At 41.3% G+C, this 15887-nt stretch overlaps 1 protein-coding gene across 1 annotated transcript; it reads right to left on the reverse strand.

The window, feature by feature from the left end:
* Positions 1–3508: 3508 nt before the first annotated feature.
* On the reverse strand, positions 3509–7981 carry LOC103702491 (auxin response factor 11-like). Its single transcript, XM_008784944.6, has 15 exons — positions 7478–7981; positions 7243–7358; positions 7028–7123; positions 6847–6903; positions 6557–6709; positions 6369–6453; positions 6118–6208; positions 5850–6014; positions 5610–5723; positions 5407–5479; positions 5148–5322; positions 4405–5042; positions 4132–4319; positions 3839–4025; positions 3509–3744 (listed from the first exon to the last, which is right to left on the reverse strand). The coding sequence occupies exons 1-14, from the start codon at positions 7485–7487 to the stop codon at positions 3866–3868; spliced, it is 2121 nt and encodes a 706-aa protein (XP_008783166.2). The 5' UTR covers positions 7488–7981; the 3' UTR covers positions 3509–3744; positions 3839–3865.
* Between the last annotated feature and the right edge of the window lie 7906 nt (positions 7982–15887).

The following is a 15887-nucleotide window of genomic DNA, read 5'->3' on the forward strand; positions in this document are numbered from 1 at the left end:
TTGAAGTTAAAGAAGTTGTTATGGAAATCAAAGAATTAATGACTAATCTTGATTAAAGATTAATTGAAAATAATGAGCAGGTTATAGCAGCTCGGCTGCTGAGCAACTCCAGAATTCATTATCCTAGTAGATTCAAAGACCAGGAATATATGATACAATTGTTGATGTATTGGCTAAGCTGGTTGCTTTCTATGCTCAACTTCCACTGCTCTAGTTTATGACAGTAGGTTCTATTTAGCTCTCTAGTTTTTTTTTTTTTTTTTTTTTTTTTTTTTTTTTTTTTTTTTTTTTTTTTTTTTTGCAGTTGTATCAAGGGCCTATGTTTGAATTTCACCATGTTATTAGAATCAATTTATTTAATTATTGATGAGTTATTTCATTTCCTTTCTATCATTTGTCCTCAATCTCTTGATATGGCTCTTTCATCAAAAAAATAGACTTAAAATGAAAGAATCTAAATCCTTGTTGCATCCTGCTTTTTCTTTCCCTCTCTTTTTTAACTTTATTTTACATCAGTAGCTAATAGTATTAATAGGCTAGTTTAGCCCAATCTTGGAACACGTCAAAATAGTGATTTTTTGGAGCTTCGATTTACTGCTCATCTTTACTCTTGTTTTAAAACTCCTTAGTTCGTAGGTGCGAAGTAGATATCTCTCTCCCTCTAAATGTTCTGTTAGGTAGACGCGATGGTGACGGATTTTTATGGCCTTTTACTCTTCTTATCATCGTTGATGTGAACGGTGCAGCGATGATGCGTTTAGTCAGCGGCCGCACGATCCGGTGGGCCTCGCTTGATTCCTTCAATCAAGCCGATCATGCGGGCAACGACCGTTTGTGGTTGATGACTACTTGCTATCTGGCCACATAATGGAGAAGTCTCTCTCTTTTTTCATCATCTTCTAGAGCTTGATGTTTTAAACTATAGTAGCAACTTTTTATTCAAGGGAGGAAGATTCATGGCACAGGAGAGGTGGATGACTATCACCCGCTGCTTAGGGATATTCAGATGATGGTTGATGGTGGGATGGTTTTGTAGGCTAAGCATGTGTATAGAGAGGCCAACTAGGCAGCAGATTGGGTAGCCTCTTATGTGGTCAACCATTTTGAAGATACTCTTTGGATGGAGGAGAGGAGATTACTCGGTGTGTTTCGGAACTTGTTATTTTTCGACTTTTTTAGGTGTATTCGTACTTGCACTGTATGACTTGATGTCATCCATCGCTCGTTGTAAACTAACACCATAATCCTGCTGTAATGCCATTTTTAATGTTGTCATGCTCCAATCTTCCCACCAACCTGAATTGGCAATGGTATAATCCAGCTTAAACTAGGATGACATTTCTGTGTCTTTTTTTTTTTAAGCTTCAGGTGCACCAACTTATATTAGCTGACTAAAGATGATTATTGTATTCCCACTAAAATCCCCAGAGTTTGTGGAGAATAGCAAGCTAAGAATGATAAAAACTTCATTCACAAAACATATGGAGACACCACAAAAGAACGCCAAGAATTTTATAAAACACAATCATGTTACACTCAAGCTCACACGATTAGTTTTCTTCATAACAATTTTCAGGAAGATTTATGGTTCGGGCAATAATGAGCCATGAATGTATAGATATGATGCAGTACTTGGGCTAATAACAAGTTGCCTTGGTACGCTATTCCCTACATGGGTTGGGCCAGTTCATTGTTGGGCCTCCAAATACTAGTTGCTGGGTTGGTGGGGTGAGGCTGTGAGGCCATCCGTCCGACTTAGCCTGTTAAGGGAGTGATTGCACATAGCCCAATGAAGGGTGAAAAATTGTATTGGACGTGAAGATGTATTTGCTTAAAGAAATTTAATTTAATAAACGTCTTATTATAAAAGAAATATCCTGGATGTCACTGTCTTAAAACTCAAAAAGAGTACGTGGAAATCTCATTCTATCTAAACCTTGGTTCAGCTCATCACAAGCTAAAAGCCCATGCACCCGAAAGATTTCAAGCAACACAATTTAATTCAAATTATTCCGCTTTTCCGACGTTGCATGGCCTTTTTGATCGGCCACGCCAATCAGCTGGGTTCGAGAGGGTCCGAGCAGTGATGCAGGGGTTTCACCTCTGCTCCGAGATATTTAGATAATGGTGAGAGAGCGAGTGTATATATTCCGTAAGGCCAATAGTGGATGGCTGCATATATAGCGAACCACTCAGGAGGCAATTTATAGGATGGGGAGGAAGAGTTGCTAGAGGTATTTCAGAACCTATTATTTGCTGATTCTATTGGATGTATTTGTATTTGTGATGTATGAACTGTTTCAGCAAAAAAAAGAGAAAATCTCCAGCCGCAAGCCCACAACCAAATTATCTTGGCCTCTTTTGAAATTGTGCCTTACAAGTTCCCAACCAAAACTTAGAGCCCCTTCACATCGTTTTTTATGCGAGTTGATAAATTTTGATCGCCACCACCTCCATTTTTATGCACATTTGCGTATCTTTGTGAGTGGAAACGGAGGAGCAAGACACTTCCTCCAAATTTATTAACTGAAGAAAATAAAACTATTTGCAAATAGAGGTGAGGGTTGGAAGCCGCGAAGGCGGATAAGAGGGCAACAGAGAGAAGTACAATTTAGTTAAGGAGGAGACAGCATTAGTGAAGAGACGATGGACAAGAGCCTCTTTCTATGACCTTTTAAAGATGATTTGTTGGTAACTTTGGAGGATTTTGCACCGAAAAGTTCCTTTTTGAGGGAGATATTGCAGCTTCCTTTAGATTCGTTTGATACGCAAAAAAGAGAGTAAATATGATCAACATAAAAATAAAAAATATTTCATATTTAATTATATATATAATAATTTTAATTAGATTTTCATATTTTGAAAAAAAAAATCATGAGATATACAAAAGCCTAAGATATTTTTTTTACCAAAAATACCATTATGCTTTTATTAATGGATATTTTATATATTTTTTCAAAAAAAAAAGAATACACAATCAAACATAAATTATTTTGAAATATATCTATTTTTTATAGTAAATTAAATATGCAAAAATTATTTTCCAAACACCAAATATCCAAAACAAATCCACAAAACAAGTACTAAATCTGTCAGCGCAAAAAGATTTCGGTAATCGTGCAACAAAGGAAGCATCCCGTACGGACTGCCCCACGCTTTTTTTCCGCAACCTGCAGCTTATTTTTCAGAGCCAACCGGATTAAAACTCTCGCTTTCTTCGGTTTTGCACCCTTCCGGATAGAATTGTAGGAAGGATAAAAGAGAGTGCTCCCGGTTGTCTCAGTTCAGAGACGGAAAGAGGTTCCAGATTTTTACCTACCATCTCAATTCACGCCAGGCCCCATTGCGATACGACTGATATTTTTCTTGTACACTTGACGATACGATGACTAAAACCTACATAAAGAGTCATCATCATCTCACTTTAATTTATTGTGGGAAGATGAGAACAACGATATAAGCAAGCTGATCAAGTCTCCATCTGGTAACATACAGATGCATTCCAGGATTGGGGCAAAGAACCGGAATAGCAACATTGAAGAAAACCAAAACAAACATTACACTTGTGAAGGACAATTACACAAGACTATAGGTACAAGGAGAGTTCGCGCATATAGCAGAAAATCTAAAGCCCAATTCCTTTAACCTACCTCCTACTTACTAGAATAAACTAAGCAATCATCATTAGCTTAATATCTGTAACCAGTCTCCAACAATCTGTTGAAGGCTCTGAAAAAAACCGAGCTGCAAAAAAGCATAAAAGGAATTATTCAAGTTAATAATTCCCACCCACAATGAAGACAGCCACAGCATGTAACGAGAGGTTTGGGGGGCCAACCTTTTTCCAGTACTTCTACTCTCTTGATCATTCAGCTTTGGGTTCCTTTTGAATAAACGCAGCATCAACCCTGGTATCAGCTTCTTCGGCGTCAGCAGATGGACCAGAAAACTTGCTCTTGGGCTTCATCTTCCTCACCTCTTCACTTGTATAGATGAACATCTTTCTCACCATCTTGCAAAACAACCTGCACAAAGTCGCATCGGTCGTTATAGAATCATAAACCCACACCAGTATCGATCGAAGGTAAATTCCCTGGGGAACAAAAAGAGAAGAGTTTCGTTGTAATTTACGGCCAAGGATCATCGCCCACTAGCATCATATCACCCTCATCATCAGTGAAGACAATTTCCCATTTGTTCCGCTGGCGAAGCTCTCCTTCGATCTCAAACATCTGCTCTAGCTCTGTTATCAGATCACTGTAGCCTTCTAGATTCATTAGATCCACAGCTCGGCCCACCGCCATGCCTTGCATGTGAACCTATTTATAAAACACAAAAGTTTCAGAATGAAAATGACAAGTTTTCTCCATGCTTAACTCATAACTTTGGGAGTGTTTTCTCTACCTTTGTGCGACTTCTGGTCGAACCATGATGCTTACTCTGGATCTCCTTTGGACTGGAATCAAGGCCTCGTTTCTGCTCTCTAGAAGCCTTCGAAAGCCCGGATTGCTGGTCTGATACATCCACTGATGCAGGTGCCTTAGAAGGAGGACCCTCAATGGGGGGAGCAGATATGGTGAAAGCAGGTGCAGTAATTGCCTTCTCAGAAATGGTTGTGCTTTTGGAATGATTCATTAAATCAATCCCGAACAACCGGCAACTACTGCTACCAACCTCAGGTTTCTTCCATTCTTCGACACCATTACCCAACTTCAATGTTGTCTCCTCCAACGTAGAACCAGGGATAACAGGCCATGAAGTGACCTTGGTCTCATCATTCATGTCCTGAAATAGCTTCAGAGAAACATCTGTCAGTGAAGATAGGGGGCTCATAACCGGCGAACGCAAGTCCTTCAGCCAACCATCCGGTACTATGGTGTCGCAAGAGCCTGGACCATTTTGAACACCATTTCCCCCCTTGATTTCCTTCTGCATGCATGGCCAGACAACTTGAGTTTCACTGCTGTTGGCATCAACACTACTTAATGCAGCCAAATCATGACAACGGGACGTTCCTGAATACCAGAATGGCGATGTGGGTTCTACAAGAAAGAAACAAGGGGTGTGATAAACCAAAGAAGAAAAATTGAAAGCATTAAATTTACATTGTAAACAGAGATAATTAAAAAGGACAGGGAGGGCTTCACCTTGTTGACCAAGAACTGGGTGATCCACTACGTCCATGGGTAGCCTAGGCCTTTTGTTCTTGAACAACACTGGTTGCAGAGCATTTAAAGCAGGAGCAGGGGCATTAAAAGGTTCGATTTCCCATGGAGAAACCCTATCTGGCCGCAGAATACTTGTTGCTTCATCCCATTGAACCTAAAGCACAAACACATCAGGAAAAACAAAAAACAGCAAGCACAGAAGAAATTGGCGTATGCAGCACAATCTAAGTTCACCAACCTTCAGACATCTCCACTTAGAATCTGCCCACTGAGAAGATACACCTTCTACTCCAACTACGGTCCCAGTAAACCTGCCAGATAAGAATGGCGGATATAATCATAACACACCCCATTTCTTTCCTGCTCAGTTTTTGCCAACGGTTACTTAGAAAAAAAAAATCCATTAAAGGGATATAATTTGGTCAAAAAAAAAAAGCCAACCATTTCTCAGGACCATCTTCACCCTCAAATCTCATTCTGCATCTCATCCCAACTGTGAATCCGTTCTTAACAGCTTCCAAGTATTTGTTAACGCCCACGATGAACTGACTTGTTCTGATAACATAGATGCAGGGCACAAGTTTGCGCACATAATCACATCAGCTCACAAAAGGGAAAACAAAAAAGAGACAATTGGAGCAAACAGGCCTCCTAGTGGCAAACTGAAGGAGCATTCCCAACCTTGGTTTGCAGCAGACGATGAACAGACTGCCAGTTGAAATAGCATGCGATGCAGTTGCAAGCACTCCAAGATGCATACTCTGGCTCGATATCACTGATGTTGGAATCATGCTTTGCTGCTCCGCGAGGCGCCTTACTCCCACACGCAATTCTCCAGTCTCCCCTCTGTAGAAACGCATCCAATATCTGAGGGCTTGGCATACGGCACTTGATACCACAGGTGTGGTGAAAAAGAAGAGGCAGAATTCTTTCTTTCAAGGACCCTTACCTCAGGAAAACAAATGCATCCCCGGCGACCAATCTTTTAGATGTGACAAAGGTACTCCATCCGGTGGTAAGCAAGTGTCTCCGTGGTTGACCTGCTCCATTAATGTTAGGTAAATGAACAGAAACAGAAGACAAGAAACTCCAAATCTTTGGTAACAACAGAAATAGCCCAGACTTCCTGAATCTGAGAATATCTCGATAGCAGTTCTTTTCATGAATTCAAAACGAAGCCTAGGAAACTTCGACAAATACCTCTAAAGATATGTTTGAACCGCCACTCAAAACCATGGAGATCCTTAGCAACCAGCTCCTGTGTTGGGGTTGGCTGCGACATGTCCTGAAGAGAGAAGGAAACACGGCAACCCGCTTAACCTACCACACCTAAATATCCGAAAATTCCGAACTGGATAACTAAAGCAGAGAGGGAAGATGGAGCTAACCAATGGAGGAAGGCACTCGGTGGCGTGTCTTCGAAGAACGGAGAACCCGCCATGGGTGCTCGTGTCAGAGGCCGTTAGACTCTTACAGAAGGAATGGACCGTTGGCCTTCGCCGCTCTGGAAGAGATAGATCAAGGCTTGTAGGCTCGCTTTCCTATTAAAACCAAAGCCAAAAAAAAATGAAGGATTTTTAACCTTCAAAAGTATACAACAAACAGGGCATACATGTCCAAATTTGATAATCTAAATAACCAATAGAAAAAAAAAACATAAAATTCAATGGGTTCTTACATCTGGCTCTGGATGCAAAGTAATTTGAACATAGACTTCATCTGTTTCAGACTCAGCCTGTAATGCATTAAAAATCAAAATTCCATCATGCTGTACATCCTTTGGAAGTAAAAACAAAAGGGGCAGATTCAAACGATCCTCCATAACTACATTCTTTTTTTCGAAAAATATAAACACTTACTCTAAGTTGAACGTTAACGACACGGCAAAGAATCTTGGAAGGAAGATTGAAGCGGGGAATTTGCTGATCTAATTCCTGATTGGTAGACGCCTCCAACTATATTTTCACAAGAAAAACAATTAAAACACTATTTTTTATTCAAGAACTGAGAAAAGATGATCTATATACAGTGAGTTCCCACTCATTTTGAAAATATACAGGTAAAACGTTCGCACCTGCTCCATGTGACCTTGGGGGAAGTAGAAGACCCTCTCGTTCTCACGCGGCACCTCGACCAGCGGCCCCGCGCACAACCTCCATAGCTCCTCGGTTAGATCCTGCCCTCCCAATCCTATCAGAAATCCCGCAATCGAAAACCCAATCAGAACAAAGAACAAGAAACAAACAAAGACACAGAAAGAATCCGGAAATCGCCAAGAAACGCCGAAAGAGGCCATCTTTCCGTCTCACCTGCCTCCATCCTCGCGCTCTCCTGCACGACCGGCCCGTACACCACGGAACCAAGTCCCGTTCTACCTCCTCTTTCTCAGTCTCCTCTCCTCAGCAACGGCAGCACGGCTACGACCAAGCGCTGAGAAATAACCGATATCGGGATCCCGAATCCTCTGTTGCGCTCTTCTAGCTTCTTACCCCATTGAAGACCCGGCGTCGCAGTCGGGCGCCTGGGTCGAAGAACGGCGGAGTTATTAAAACGCCTTAAATCCTCTCCACCACCTCCTCTATTTTGGAAATAAAGAAGAAGGTAACCTCAACCCTCCACTCCCTTCCCTCTGCCTTCCACAACGCCCAATCTCTCTCTCTCTCTCTCCCCCTCCCCTTCCCCTCCTGCTCTTTTAGAAAGAAAACCGCTCTTTTAGAAAGAAAACCGCTCCATCTCCCTCTCTCCAAGTCGCTATTCGTAGCAGCAAGTGGTATCCCCAAAATGTCCCGGCCTCGCACCGAGCAATAAGGAGCACAGAGCCGCCGTAGGCGATCCTTATGACGCTCCGTCCCGCGGTGCGCTTAGCTTACACTCACCACAAGTTTAACGTACGGTCACGGGACTCTCGCGCCGCGCTGCCTCCTGACGTCCCTCTGATAACGGCGGCGCGCCACCCGCGGGCGGCGCCTCGTGGGTCCCGTCCACATCGGTAACGGAAGACGTTAATATCAGCTGACGCCGCCGGCTCCCGTGTCGGCCACGCGGCAGGCAGTCCAAGTGGCTCGCCCCAGCAACCCCGGCCTTTGCAATTATTCACGCTTCTGCCATTGCGCGTGGGGCTGGGGTACACGTGGGGAAATCCGGGACGGCCGGGCGGTGGTCCCCGCAGGATGAGCGGGGAGGCTGGAGGAGACTGTCGTACACGTCAGCGGAATGGGAGGCCACTGTATCCATTGTCCGGTTCCGGGGATCCGTCCTCATCCGGCACCCCACGCGAATCTTGAAGCACCAATGAGCCAAAATATTTTGGGGATACCGTAGATTGCCGGGTCCCAAGCCATCCGTGGGAAGCCCCAATCATTACTGTACGTGCAGAGATCGGACGGCGAACAGGGGGAGCAGGGGTCCACGGGAGACGGCTTCCAGGGGACTGTGCCCAAGTAGTTCTTTTTTCTTTTTTTTCTCATCAGATTGGAATTTGATGGACGGCAGTTGGCAGCGTCCTCTTGTCCTGCACGGGATTCGGCCGACTGGAATGATGGAATGAACCAACGAATGGAAGCCTAATCTAATCTCCTAAACTAAAACTGCCTCTCTAACAACTGACAAACCCGGTTCACCCAACCAATGGAAGCTTGAATGAGCCATGGATTTATATTAGAGAAATGCTACGGTAACTCGGAAAAATCACTCAGGGCGCCTCGCTTTGCTTCGTTGTAAGGGCGCATCTCACGAGGCCAATTCAAAAGCGAGCAACGAGAGGAAAAGACCACGGCAGGGACTGACTTCTTTATGCCGAGTTGATCACTCTCCTTTATATTTCGTTACGACATATGATGGAGACGCCTTGAATGGTAGCAAAAGGAGTGGCGTTAACTCATTGTTGTGTCCGTCCGACCCCAGGAAAGAGATTTGAAGAGATTAAAGGACTTGTCTGCATGAGACGAGTGGGAGAGAGTGCTCGTGTTAGGCGAAAATCCATCACTTCCACTGGACTCGTGGAAGTGGTTGGGAGAGTGGACAAATCTAGCTCCACTCCTACCTGCTGGATTCAACTGGATTCTGTGGAGGAAAAGTTGGAAGAGAAGTAGCAGAATTCAAGACAAGATCTTGTGTTTTGACCGTGACCTTGCTTGTGTCTCGAGACAAGCTCCACTCGGGAATTCTAATTGACCCAACCCGACAAAGAATGAACACTTATTGGCAGCCTCATCTGGAAATTGCAACAAAACAGACCAGACACTGCGAGTCGACACAAGCTAGAATAATTCCACCGTATTCAACAAAATAAAAGGTATGGAGATGGGTTTAACCAACTAGTTCTGGAACAACAAATCCCATGAAATAAGAAACTAATGTAAAGGGATAAAAAACAGGTGTTTTGTATTAAATGCGGCCCTAATTATCTTTTGAAAACAAAAAAATGTTTCTAGGGAAAGATGTTTTAAGCGGTCAAATTTTGTTTTGACCTTTTGAGTCCATGACAAATGCTCTGAATCATGGTTCCCATCTTCAATTTTCAATTTTGTAATGATGTACTCAGTTTTACTCTCTTTAAATAGGCTCAAAAAAAGCATATCCAATAGAAAGAATTTGGCTTCTTGCAACCCTCATATCTCATAGTTAAGCATCAGTCACATGGTGGACCAACCCATTTAGCTTTAACATTTGTGATCTTGATATTGTAATATGGAACAAATGATTAGCAACACAAAAACCATGTGGTTATCTTTATTGAGTTAATTGTATGTTCTAATATATTTAATGACATCGGCTTGCATATATATAAAGTAAAATGTTGTTGATATTTCATAACAAATACGATGTAATTGGTAGCATGTTGATGGATCATAAACACTAAATGGATGGCAAATTGAGGATAATCATAAGGGATTTTGTGTAATGTAGAATATACTAGCAATGTTTAAAATTCCATGTTTGTCAATGCCATCCTTCGTCATCCATTGACTCTTCAAATGCATTATGTGGCAAGTAGGTTGACCGCCTCTAGGGTATATCAATAAATAACCATTGTTATATATGTCATTTGTCTTCCACATTCTCAATCTAGGTATGTCTACCAAATTATAACTACTATAACCACTATTAATGACCGATAACTATATTTGGTAATTCAACCATCATAACGGCAACATTGCCTTATCCAAATCTAGTCTAGCATTGGCAAACTACCTAAAGACGACAACTCCCTTGACCGAAGGATTATCTTTTGCCGATGAAAATGAGAACCTAGAAAACTATCATAATAGGATTGACAAGGCCAACCAGTCTCAAATTCAACATCGTCTCTAGAGACCCTTGAAATTTCTTTTGGTTGATTATTATGAGAATCTTGGGATTTGCTTAGGGGTGGCAAAATATGATCCGACCCGTGTTCGACCCGCTATAAAGAGGTTCGGGTTTGGCCTAAATAGGTTCGGATCATAAACAGCTTGACCTGTTTAGCCTGTTTATTAATTGAGTCGGATACGGGTTTTAAATGTCTGACCTGTTTAACCCGTTTATAATTTGATACACACAGTTTTTTTTTTTTTTTTGCTAGGACCACATACCACAGTTCCTCTTTCGTTTCCCCATTTTCCCCTTCCTCTCTACCTGAAGCTCCATGGTGGAAGATCTCCACCCCCTCTGAGCCCCACCTCCGCCGCAAGCAGTGGAAGATCTCCTCCTTCTTAGTTGGCGATCACCCCCGCCACTCTCTGCCATCCAAGGACCCCTGGAAGCCGCCCTCCAAGATCCGTCCCCTCACCATCCTCGACCCCGACGACCCACGCAATGCCCCCGAACGCCGCCGATCTGAAATCGAGCGGCAGGGAGGACGCCGGAGACGAAGGGTACCAGAAGTTTGATGGCCATCGAGAGGGGGAATCCGAGATCACGAGGGCAGCGACGGGGGCTAGGGTTTGGGTTTCGGGCCCTTCCCTCTCTCCGTTCTCCTTCTTCGGCCCTCAAGACTCCGAGCCCACCCTAGCAGCTTAAGGTTACGGTTCCGGCGGCGGCGATGAGAAGATATGAGTTCTGCAGCTCCTCAAGGTATGCTTTCTCTACCTTTGTTAGGTTTTCATTCTCCTCCTTCGATTTAGGTCGTCAGATCCATCGAATCTCTCAGAGCCCGGCCCTTAGAAGGAGGGGGAGGAGGAGAGATGCTGAAAGTCGGGCCCTCCGCCGGAGTCGTCGTCGTCGAGCTCAAGGTACCGCTGCCAGAGATCATAGTCTTTTTCCATGGGGAGTGGGGTTTGCGGAAGGATGGGAGAAAGAGATGAGAGGGATTTGAATAGGTGGTGGAGAACGAGATGAGAGCCCTAAAGTTTTTTTTTTATTAAACAGGTTAAACGGGTCGAATCGGATTATCCATTTATTAAACATGACAGGTTCAGGTTATAATTTTCTTACCTGTTTAATAAATAGGTCAGGTTCAGATTTATGATTTTCTGACCCGACCTGCATCTGACCCGATCCGTTTATATCTGATCTGACCCGATTGCCACTCTTAGATTTGCCTCAATGGTCATAGTAATTAAAAACTTTGGTTTTGATTCTTGAATGGTACATCTCTAAATTTTGGACACAAACAAATAAAATGTGTCCTTTTTTGAGAGAGATCAAGATACCAATGCAAGGCCTTCACTGTCAATTGGCTCTCACAGGCTTAAGACTTTTGTATAATTCAGTATGCAAAGGACAATTTTTCTATGGCAACTTAATTTTCTTTCATCCATTCCACTATATGCATTTTGAGTGAGGATCACCGTAGCCTGCATTATCATATTTTAACAAATGATGGATGCCATCAAAATGCCTATTTGGTTTCAATCTTGTGATATCTTAAGAACAACACTCATTTGTAAATGGGAGTAAACGCTAAAGGGAGCCAAAGAGAAGGATGGAGTAAAATCTCAAGCAAGAAAATTTGTTTTATTAGTTATGTGGTGCATTCACGACTATTTAAAATTTATTTAGTTTGGAGAAAAAAGGATTTTTCATCATCAGAATATTTTTTTTTGAAAAGTTGATACCTAGATATATGATGCTTTTATATGTTTGGTTGACCACAAAAAAAAATGACACATTTCATAATGGGTTATATTTGGTTGAACATTTATTTTTCTTAAAAAATTATGTAAAATAAATATTATGCTCTTAATAAAGAAAAAAATGTTACCTCATTTAATTTAAAAGCTCAAAGATATTTTTGAAAAAAAATCTCAATTTTTAGCTGAGGTGAAAAGTAGGAACATCTTGGATCTAGAATTGAAAGATTTGAACCAAAATTTTCAGATGGATGGAATAAGATTATATTTTTTTATATCTATTTTTTTTATAAAATACGAAAATCTTATTTTCACAAAAATACTATTTTTTATCTTTTTTCTTTTTAAAAAATTTATATATATATATATATATATATATTTCTGCGAACCACCATGGAAATCTTCAACAACTCACAGAACGGCAAAAGTTATATGGCCACGAGTGGACCAGTGACACGTCCTAGGCTTAGGTAGAGATTTGTAGGATGTGACAGATCACTTGGTCTGAGGACACGAACTATATGATACATGTATCACATCAGATGGATGACCTGTCCAATGGATTGGCCTCTTGGAAAACCTAGCAAACAACCATCGATGCCTTTAATAGATGAAGCTCCTGGCCGTGAACAGATATCCATTCACAAAGAGGAAATATGAACCAATTAAGAACAAAAATAAATAAACAAATCTTAGCTAGATTCGCCTGTCCATTCTCTCTCTAAAAATGAGAGAGAAAGTCTCGAATCACTATTAAAAAAAATTGGCATCGTAGAAGAAATGATTTTGTTTCGGAGGCAAAGATAAAAAAGGATTGTCAGATTCTAACAAAAGACACCAAAAGAGAGAAATTTTACGTATATTATTCATGCGACATGAACGGCTACAATATCAGTCAAGAATAGAAAATATATATTATACAGAATCAAATTTCACTTAATATGACATAATTAAATTTCACATAATATGCATTAAAAATAAAAAAAAATATTATACAAAATCAAATTTTACATAATATAGAATATAAAATATATATTGTACAGAATCAAATCAAAACCCATATAATATTTATAAGACATCCATCCAAGCATCCAAGTGCATACCTCAAAGAGTTTAGCCAAATTGGCCAAATATCGAGCCAGCTCGGCAAGCTTCAAAGTAACAAGCGACCAGCTTGAGGCCGTCGACTTAATTAACTTCTCTTATGGCTACCGCATTATTCTCCCCTAGTTGTTTGTTTTCTTCCATGTATCTTTGAGAATTATTCCCCATTCCCTGCGCGTTCTAAAGTGGAACGGCCAGGAAAAAGCGACCAGGGGCGTGCCTGCCCGATCGAGTTGGGCTAGTTAGATCGGCAAATTGGCATCCATCTGATAATCTAATACACAGAGATGCCGGTGTATGCACCCACCAACTTTTGTTATACTTAAATGGTCTGCGAGTTGATAGGTGATATATGAGATATTTTAAGATAGAAGTCTCACGCCACCACGCGGAGAGCAAGCCAGTTGGGTTGGAGCCCTCCTAATTTGGTTCTATTCTTTCGAGTGTGAAGCAGGCAAGCAGCCCCACCCCCCACCAACCCTAGCCCTTGCACCCATCCCTACTAGCTTTTCCACCCACCAACTCCCTCCTAAGCTACTTTCGAGGTCGTGGTCCCTTGACCAAAACATGCAACTCGTGCCACGGGAAGCCAACCCTGGATGGTTTGGAGTCTCGAAATCCACCGTGGAATTTCTTGCACACTTTCTTTGCCCGCCGAGGCAGATGGTCAGAAGATAAGGTCGTATTAATGTTTGAGTGGCCTTATAGACTTATTTTATATATATATATATATATATATATATATATATATATATATATATATATATATATATATATATATATATATATATATATATAATTTTTTAAATAAAATTAATTTGTGAATATATAATTTATTGCGGCAAGCAGAAAGAATAACTAAATAAGAAAAAAAATAAGAGCATGAAATATTTATATGATTTGATCTATTAAGAGCATGAACTAAATACAAAAATTTCACTATAGAATTTGGAAGATTGCAGGATATAAGATTCCCTCACAACTCCTAGCGGCTAATACAACAAATTTTTTGGTGCACTTGATTATACTTTTATTTTAAAATTATAATATATATATATATATATAAAATAAAATAAGTTGATTTGGACTCAAAGTGAAGTCTACAATAATCACGTTAGTTTGTCCGGCGATGCAGGATGGCAATTAGTAGATTAGTCCGGCCCGCAAGAGCTCCACCGTGCACCCTCGTCTAATTAATTATGCAGTCGAAACAAAATAAGCATAGCCGTCAGGGGTGATCGTTTTTTGCTTCACTTTTTTTGCTGCAGAATTTTTTTTTTTTTGACCTTGTCAGAGCCCATAAACTCAAAACATACTCAACCTGATTCATTATATTGAATTGTTGTAATGGCCAAAGCGGCCCAAATCTAAACCATTCAATTGTACTTTTAAGTGCAACGGGTGATAGTGTAGATAAAGCAGTTTATATTAATTATGTTAAACCTAGGTCTTGCTCTCGGGATTGGTTGATTAATATTAAAGGGAGTAATTGGGTTATATTTGTATTTTTGCACCCGGTTCTGCTTGCCGGCCGGGTTTGGCCATGGTCCAACAGACCAAACGACCTTGGCTTAGGCCAGAAATAGAAGGAATGAAGGATAAGGGAGGCAACCGTCATCTTCGAGTGAGCTCTCTTTTTCGGTGCCCTTTAATCAAGGAGAGCAAACGACCCAGGGTACCTCGCCAACGTCAAATAAGTACGCGGATTCTCCAAAGCGAATCTTTACCCTATTTCAACTCAGGAACAGCACAAATTCAGATCCGAAATCTTTTATATATATATATATATTTCTTATTTTAATGGCTAATAGGTGGCAGGAGATCCTCGGAGTAATGGTTTTGAATCCGAAAACCTCGTAATTAAAATATTGAGGCAGCCACACGAGCGAAGGGTCCTTCTCTGAATGGAATCATGGTCCCTCTTGGGCGCCATGCATGGACTCTGAACTCCCCCACCAAATTGTTGGCTCCCTCGGTCCTCAATTACGCTTCCGCGCTCCTCCACACAAGACTCTCGTCGAAGAAACCATGGACTTGCGGCCCCACACATCACGAGTGCTCGTGCTCTGCTATTTCTCCACGTCCGTTTTCTTTCCATATTTAGGCTCCGGAGTCGTGCCGCCATGACGTTGAAACTGTAAGCTAAGTCTGCTCGAGAAGTCTCTTGCTGATTATATATTTATGCTGTAAGTATATAATCTAATGTTTTTTAGCCTCACATGAAACAATTTTTCTCAAGGTGCCAATTTCAACCCGGATGCCACGTCATCTGGGTTGCATTGTGGAGTCACATTGACTTTGTTGTTCCGCTTTTTTTTAATGGACTAGTGCTGTACTAAGCCCTGGCTTCGGTCTTACAAAATAAATAAATAAATAAAAAGTTAAAAAAGAAGAAGCAAAGAAGCCCAGTGACGCTGGAATTGAACGAGCATTCCATATTTTCCCTTAAAAGAATAATGAAAAACAGAAGTAATGGTGAGCTCCGCATGGGGACCAGCCTCACTCCCTTGTCAGTGACATGTCACCTCTTGTCGTACTGTTCTTCTGCGCAAGATAGCTGAGC

The sequence above is a fragment of the Phoenix dactylifera genome, chromosome 5, assembly GCF_051530095.1.
Source record: "Phoenix dactylifera cultivar Ajwa chromosome 5, Ajwa_hap1_PhDact_Kaust_v1.1, whole genome shotgun sequence".
Taxonomy (NCBI): Eukaryota; Viridiplantae; Streptophyta; class Magnoliopsida; order Arecales; family Arecaceae; genus Phoenix; species Phoenix dactylifera.

Bases quoted from the DNA above. Each gene is read 5' to 3' on its own strand.
- LOC103702491 (XM_008784944.6), bottom strand. The intron at 6,904-7,027 runs GTAAGTGTTTAT...AATGCATTACAG, and splicing joins TCGTTAACGTTCAACTTAGA to GCTGAGTCTGAAACAGATGA. The intron at 5,323-5,406 runs GTTGGTGAACTT...TTTGTGCTTTAG, and splicing joins CTAAGTGGAGATGTCTGAAG to GTTCAATGGGATGAAGCAAC.